Raw genomic sequence first — 8,555 nt, forward strand, 5'->3', positions numbered from 1 at the left:
CAACACTCGTTAGGCAAAATGTGCGATACTATTTGTCCATTTTCTGTAATTCCATGAAGGGTATTGGTTCCTAGAATGTTGTGGGATGTCGATGGAAAAGGAAACAGCAAGGGGGTCGTCAGGTAGGCTTCTGGAATCAACTGGGAAAAAATAAGACTAGTGAGAATAAGGTTGTTTGATTTTATCTTCTTTACTGTCGCATAGACATCCGTTTATTCTTTTCATACTGCTCGCGATCGTCCCAATCGAATGAGAGTAAAGCATACATTTTGCGATGAGATGAATCTTTATGTCCATCTCGTATCACAGGACGATTATACCGCAAATGCCAATTTAACTTTGGATTTTTTTTTACTTTGAAAGCATGCGCGTTAATATTCTCGTTGATATTTTCAGCATCAGAAAAACTTGACATTTGTGGTACCTATTTCGCATAAAACGTTGTAGGTCTGTTATAGGTCGGTTTGTTTTATCTCTTTTTAGCTACCGTTGCTTATGATATTGCGCATCACACAGTGTACATTTACGTTCTTCTGATTAATTAAACAGTATCCCTTATTCGTAAAGGTTACTTGCATCTTTCAGTATGCACAGTACATCGACGCCAAAAAGATTTCCTTACGACGTCAAATACTATCAATATCTAGTTCAGATTACTTCAATCTCTCCTTGTTCTACGGATATAACGTCATTTTTTTTTTGTTATGATATTCATGCACGCTTTGATTTGACAATTGTCTAAATATGTTTTTTAAGGCGTGATTATGTTTATTCTCCGTTGCAAGAAGTGGAATATATTTTCAATTATATTAATATACTTTCATATGTGTCACGCTTTATTCTGCAGAATATATTCCAGTTTCTCGAAGCGGAAAGTTTTGCGTTTTTTATTCTTTTTTTTTTTTTTCACTCGCGAACGATCGCGCGAACAGAATGTGGGAGGTTTCTTTTACGCGACCATACATCGTAGGACGTAAGCGCGACGGTGAACGCGACATAAAAGTTTCTCAAGTAATTTGGTCCCATCATAGGTACAGGGTATCCGGCACGAATTTATCTCGAATTAACTGGTCAGACTAGACACAAGTTACAGATATTAGCGCGTATTAAAATCTGTCGGCAAAACGTCAATACACTCTATTAGAATCGTTGGACGAAATAGAGTATATAATATTGACGTATCGAGAAATAAATATAGGCATTAGAGCCTAAATACAATCGCGTTTAAATGTAATAAAAATCACGATATCGCTTAATTGACAATTTCAATATTGATTAACTTTCTAAATTTAATGAACAATTTTATAGTACACATATATAATATATATGTAACGTTTAATTAATTATGATAAATATTGATTAACTCCAGAATAGATGGATTGGCCAATAGAAATGTAAAAGCTGTGAAAAGACGTCTAGACGCAGATTCTTAATACGAACTACGTGCATTATCCCTTCGCAATTATTTTCCAGAAGCGGAAGAACGTTTACCTATTGACTTCTCTGCTTCCAACGCTCGCAGGCGTATTTCACTTTTATTTGATCGTTTCTCCGCGCGGCAATACGTACTCACCTAAAGAAATCTACTAAATAACTTACTCTCTTCGTCGCGCGTATTCGTTCTTTCACATATTACATACGAGTATAATATATATATATATATATATATATATATATATATATATATATTTATATTTATATGTATAATCTCGCTCTCATTGACGTATATAACGCCGACGGTATCTAACAACAGTGATGGAAGGTGCCGATATCGAATACGGATCATCTCGGCATGATTACTTTTGATTATATCTTCCTTTTGGCATACGAGACGCGGTGTATCGTGCTCTGCTTTGATTCTCGATAAGGCGAGAGAACTCGACGAGAACTCCCCGACGCGTCCCCGATCCTCTGGAAGGCACAATCTCGACGAACGTTCGCAGTTTGTCGGGACGTTTCGTACGCCAACATCGATCCCCGACAGCTTTCGCTAATCGATGCACTTGCATTCGCTACGCATGACGCGCGTGTCCCGCTTTTCCTTTCCGAGCGGCGCTATAGGTTTCGACGAAGGTTCCGTCACATGGAGACAAATCCAGAGATTGAAACCGATACGAATAGCAGCTCAATTTTTCTAATCTTATATTAAAGATGGTTCTTATATTAATTATTGAAAATTCCATCATGAATAAACGTAGAAATTTGCGTGTTTTTAAGGTGAAAATTCAAATATATGCTGAATTTATACCAGTTGCAATTTCTGGATAAATCTCCTTAATTGGCATACGTAACACAAAGTATGGACATTTCTCTGTTATCGAAATCTGCTACACATCAAAACTACTAGTATTACACTCGTAACATATTTCTATCGGAAATGCAATATTGCCATTAAACCTCATCGCAATCTGTCACGCGTCGGAAAGCTACGGGAACCGCTTTAGCCTAAGAAAAGAGAAGGACAACGTCTCCTACTGTAGTCGATCTGTAGCGGTATTCCATACCGTGTCAACGATATTTGTCAGTATCTCAATTACGTCGATTGCAATTACAAACTACAATAACAAAAAGTCTTCCAATTCTTCTAAAAGGAAAACATGAAATATCAATTTGATTCGAAAAAAATTCCTGCCTTTCAACAGCAAAGAGACATCGACAAATGTCGCGAGGACAACACGCAATACCGCGACTGAATCCGCTTAAATTTCGCTACCTATAGCACCTACGTGTGGACTGTGCCAGCGCGGTATCGTCGGCTGTCCGCAATACGCGCCGCCGGCGTACGTCGCTTGGTTATCTTCGGCGTCGAAGATCTTTCCGGACGTGGTGACCGCGACGGCCGCAGCGGCCGCTGCTGCGGCAGCCGTCGCGGCCGTAGCTGCGGTCGCGGCCGTCGCGGCCGCCGCGGCCGCGGCCGCTGCCGCGGCAGCGCTTCCCGTTGTCTCCAGCAGCGGACGTTCCTTACTTACATCACCGTCGTCACCGCCGTCGTCACCGGTGTCTCCGCCGCCGCTGCCGCCGCCGCCGCCGTCGCCGCCGCCGCCGCCGCCGCCGCCGCCGCCGCCGCTGCTGCCGCTGCCGGTCTCGCCCACCATGTTCACGAAGAACTCGGATCGGGAAAATTTGCCGATCTCCGTGGAGCCGAAGGCCTGGTGGAAACCTGGAAGCGGCTGCTTCGAAACGGGCTTCCTCTTCGGCTCGAATCGCTCGCTCGAGTGCCGGGACTCGCGCTGCTCCTTCTCGCGAGAAACTGCACCTTCCTGCGGCTAAAATTTTTAAAGCGCTTGGCGTAACACAACGATATGTGTGGATGAAACAGATGTTCGTAAGAATGCAATATTGTAGGTGGTCTACCGTAGAGGTTGGCACGAGTTCGTCGAGAGACACTCCGGCGGTGACGGTTGGCTCCCATCTGGTCCCGTCGTCCTCCTCGCGTCGATTCATCGTCGTCGTCGAGTCTATGACGGAATCCACCGCTGATTCCAACAATCTTCCAGACATCTGTATAGATAATTCCGTATTTATTCTCAGTAAATGTGTCGAATTAACACAAAGTCTGATCGACATAAAGATACGATTTTCCATTCTTAATGATTATGCTTTATTATTTATTTGTCGTATATAAAACTATTTTATTAGTAATTTACTAAGGAATTATGCAATAGTCACTTTTATATTATATACCTGATGCTCCGGTAACGGATAAGATGCGCGAATGTTATCAATGTTTAATTTTCTGGGAGCGTAACTCATCTGCGACGCATCTTCCGAAAATGCGCAGTGCCTAGTTGGCGTACGATCCCGTAAGAAAACTGCATGTCGCGGGCCTCGAATTGCCGCGTTGTGAGCTACGATCGGGACATCTAAAACATATCGTATAACGAAAAAAATAACGGATATAAAATATTTAATAAAATACAATTATTTCGTACATAAAAAACATATGTATGAAGCTGTAAATTAAATGACAAAATTACGCGCCTTTTCAAATCGCAGCGTGAAAGAAAATAAATCACCATACGTAAGACTTACGTGGTAACACGCCGTGACAAAATTGGCCCCATGGACCGTGTGTATGTCCATGCGCGTTTGTATTCTGAACATTCGGGTGAAGAATGCCGCTCATTTGCGGTGACGGATGTGGCGTCCTTGGATGTGGATGAGGGCTTACGCTATTCTACAACCAGACATGTCAGACGATTTTCGTATAAACATGACAATCTAGTCAGAGAAAATTATCTATTATTCATTTCGTTATATAAACTATATATAGAAACGTTTAACAAAATTAAAAAAATGTCGACTTTATTTACGAGGAACCAGATATCGCGTAAAAACAAAAAGGAGCAACAAAAGAAGGTTTCAAAAAAGTATAGCTTATTAGAATTTCTTATCTGTGAAATTAACAAACGAAATATTTACAAATCGAAATCACAAACGCATTACTTGATAAGGATGCCATTTTTGACCGTCGACAAAGTCGGCGTATTCCGCAGCGGATTCTTGCCGGCGAATCTCCCTCTCCGCACCCGCGATATCCGGTGAGTAGCCGTTGGAGGCAAACGCCTGGCTTCTTTGATCCTTGATGGGCTTGTCGAGATCACGTTGCTGCTGCTGCTGCTGCTGCTGCTGCTGTTGCTGATGCATCACGCCCATCGCTTGCAGCCTCTCGATCGGATCGCCGCACACGTTTCCGTACCAGTCGCCGATTCGCGGCGAATGCGCCGGTTTCAGGCCGCGGTGCGCGGCCTGATACCAGGACTCTTGATGCGGGCTCACGTTCGAACCCATGGGCACGGACGAGCAATCGAAACGATGATGTTGATTCAGGAAGTCACCGGCAACCGTTGCGGAAATCGCCGCGGACGCGCCGCCGCCGATCGTGCGCGCGTTTGCGTTCGCGATCGCGCTCTGCAAGATTGATCGTCGTGACAGTTCACGAGTCTGCTCGCGCATCGCTTTTCGCAACCTTGCCTCCTTTGGGTTGTACACGTAATCTGCGAAAACATACATGGGATCGTTATCAACACAAAAATGTCATGCTACAAATATCTTGTGTGTTTTGGAATATTTACAATATATGATACAGAAAAGAGAAAGTTGCGTCTTGATAAAGAAGATATCGCGACAAAGTTTTTAAGTAAATCTTTCAAAATTTTATGATATAAGAATATTGAAATCTTAATATATATAACAAATCTTGAATTTGTTGTGTTTTAGTTTTCTAAGTTTTATTTTTTCTGACAAAAATATCAAGAAAATTTTGAATTTCTTCAATATTTACAATGAATCTTCTGTAATCAAATACTTTTTTAATATTACATTTTTTCTTTAGCATAATTTATATAGATAGTTTCATAAACATTTAAATATTCATATTTTTTAGATTAAACAGTCATAAAGGAAAAAAAATATTGAGAAAAAAAAATAATTACCTATTCGTGCAGAAATAACATAATTATTTATTCGCCATATAGTACGTGTACGTAATGTTTATAATAATAAAGGAAGATTGTGACGAATGATTGCTTTATATTGCGACATTTTGCATTTTGTTTGCGGTAATCTACCTGTCGGATACGTAGAAGGTATCGTTCCATTGTATCGAGCGTTAATGTCGATCGCATTAGAGATCGGCGCCGCTTCGTACCCGGCGTATACCGCGCTACCATTATCGTAACAAAAGTACTGCTGCTGTTGCTGTTGCTGCTGATAAAAGTGACCACCTGCTGCGTAAGCCTCGATGTAATTGCAGCAGTCCATCTCTGCGCGACTTTGATTCCTCACGTATCGATCTAGATCTCAACCGCAAGCTACCCGCTTAAACTACGTTTCTTTAGTTCTGCGTAGATATCGCGAGAGATCTCACTCTAGATCTATCTGGGCTACAATGCGTCGTAAGATAAACACAGACCTTTGATGCTTCGATCGATGAACGTATGTAATAACGCGTCTCTGAAATATTTTCTCTCGATGTTCCCGAAAATTGTGCTATTGGTATTTTTCATGATAGCACGCAAATCATTAAAGTCAATCGGATTTCGTGACTGTTTAACATCTTATTCAATCTCGATATTAATTTGCACGTATATATATATATATATATATATATATATTTTTTTTTTTCAGTAGTCTAAAAGTCTAGCTAAAACGCACGAGTGTTGCGTGAATCTTCGTCGAATTGCATCTTCGCAATTTCACGAATGCGCATCTCGCAGAGATGTAAACACAGACGTAAACACTCGAATATAACAAAATGATGTTGGAATCTTTGCTCTTCAGCAATCGACACGATTGCCAAAACTTTTTAGGTTCACTCTCGAGAAAGCATCGAACGCGCGGGAAAGAAACACGAGTTACGCGCGATCGTGCCAATCTCCTCGGCGAGTCGCGCTCTCTCCGCGAGGGAGCCCGATCGATATCTCGATATTTCGCGGGTCCACGTCTCGCGCCTCTCGCGAATGTAAACACCGCCCGCGCGCGGGCGGACGACGCACCGGCGCGGCGTTCCTCTCGCCTCTGTGTTCTGAGAGTGTCGAACGCGGAGCCTCGAAAGGACCCCTCGCGCTCCTCTTCGCCCTCACTGCGAGGTCGCCGGACGCTTACGTGGGTGGGCCGTGCAACTGTCGGAGGATGCGTCGGGAGGCATCGTTCGATCGACCTCCCGCATTCCGTCGGGAAGATTTAGCGTTCGCGGTTCCGTCGTCGGCGCCGTCGACGCCGACCTCCTCCTCGTCGTCGTCGTGCTCGTCGTTGTTGTTGTTATTGTTATTGCTGTCATCGTCCCCGGGGATGATCGGGCCGCGTGAAAATCAATGCGCCTCACGATCAGCGATTGCGCGAATTGTCATCGTCATCATCCTTCGCGCGCCGCCGATAGCCGCGCACGCAACGACAAATCGTCGCGCGTTCGCACGCGGATGCGATCCGGCATGTCCGGTGGGCCGCGCCATGCTCGCTGCAGCCGCGGCGAGATCGATGACAGAAGCTGCGCTCTCGTTGCACCTGCTGCACGTCTTGCGCACTTTTGCTCCGACAAACTAAGCACGGCCTTCTTTCACGTCGTTGACACGGTTTTCTGTCTCGCGAGACGAATTCGCTATTTTCGTTTTTCTTTTTCCTTTTTTCCTTTCCTTTTGCGATAAATTTTAATCGATAATTGTTTTTTTTTTTTTTTTGCAAAAAAATTGATGATTTGTTTTGGACGATTCGACGACGAGATCGGACGCAAAATTGTCAGGGAACCGTTTTGTCTATCCGTTTACGCCCGCTCTAATTTGCTCTCGCTGTTAATTAATCACTTGACCTAGTCCACGCGACGCACATCGATCAGTCGGTTTTCCTGTTTAACTTCTGCGCGATGTATATTTATCACGATACCTTTTTCTTTAAATCTTTTACAAAGGATCCTAATCAATTTCCAAGTTATCAAGTACGCTTCCTTCCTTTATTAATTATATATTGTTTATCTTTAATCTCCCGATAAATATTTATCTACGCTATTATCACAACGATTCCGCACATGTTTGCGTCTATTTACTACGATAAACGAAAGAGATTACGCTTTGGAGTTCCGTTTCGATGCGTTTCGCACAATCGTTTGCATAATAATTGTGCGACGCTCTCGATTTTGGGCGCGCACGACCCATTTACTCGTCTGTTATGCCACCGTCTGTGTCACGTTGTGCCGCTATCACCATCGGCGCGGAGAGAGAGAAAACGGACGTACGAACAGGCGGGCGGACGCGCGCGCGCGCCTGCCGCAAGCGGGAACGGCGGGCCGGAGACCCCGCGTTCTTCCCTCGCGGTGCACTTCGGTCGCACTGATTTCAACCCGGCGGCAGCGGCGGTGACGGTGGTGGCGGCGGCGGCGCCGCGACGAATTTACGTGCGTTTCGTCATCGATGAGCCGGAGTGGTGCGAAAGGGGATGCACGAGCGTGGAGGGCGCCTACCCCACCCTCTCGCAGGCGTCGCGAGGTGTGTCGCGGGACGGGGGCTGCAGGTGGAGAAAACAGTGACGGATTTATCGATAAACGATTGCTTAGCTACTCGACTACCGAAGGATTCTTCAAATTTTATTCCGTGCATTTATATATCTTGAAAATTAGAAAATTATTATTATATAATATAATTATATGTACCTTTTGCAAATCTATCTTGTAAGCGATAAATAATAATTTGTAAACGTGACGTAAAACGTTTACAAGTAATTTAAGAATAATTGAATTATGTAATCAGAAGAATCATTTTAATTAGATAAGTGTATATACTGCGGGGCAGTTATAATATTGTTTGTAGTTCGGGGTTTCTCAGATTCTAAATCCGCCACTGAAGAGAAGGTGGTGGAGGAACAGAGACGAGGGGTGTCGGCAGGATTCTCCTCTTCTCTTCCACCGTCGTTGCCTTCTTCAACGGCTTCAAGCCGGAGCCCTCTCGTGCAATGCTCTCGCATCGACGCAGTTCCGCAAGCGGCGTATGGCGTTCGCCTAGCGCGAGTCGATAATTCGTCCCTCACTCCTGGATTCGCTCGCCGGTTGTCGGATTTGAGGGAGC

General features: G+C 44.0%; 1 protein-coding gene across 1 annotated transcript; it reads right to left on the reverse strand.

Moving 5' to 3' along the window:
- Positions 1-734: 734 nt before the first annotated feature.
- On the reverse strand, positions 735-8,237 carry LOC140676535 (uncharacterized). Its single transcript, XM_072911681.1, has 6 exons — positions 5,571-8,237; positions 4,447-4,997; positions 4,033-4,177; positions 3,685-3,863; positions 3,355-3,501; positions 735-3,266 (listed from the first exon to the last, which is right to left on the reverse strand). Exons 1-6 carry the CDS (start codon positions 5,761-5,763, stop codon positions 2,700-2,702), a joined length of 1,782 nt encoding a protein of 593 aa, XP_072767782.1. The 5' UTR covers positions 5,764-8,237; the 3' UTR covers positions 735-2,699.
- Positions 8,238-8,555: the final 318 nt, after the last annotated feature.

This window comes from Anoplolepis gracilipes, chromosome 2, assembly GCF_047496725.1.
Source record: "Anoplolepis gracilipes chromosome 2, ASM4749672v1, whole genome shotgun sequence".
Classification (NCBI taxonomy): Eukaryota; Metazoa; Arthropoda; class Insecta; order Hymenoptera; family Formicidae; genus Anoplolepis; species Anoplolepis gracilipes.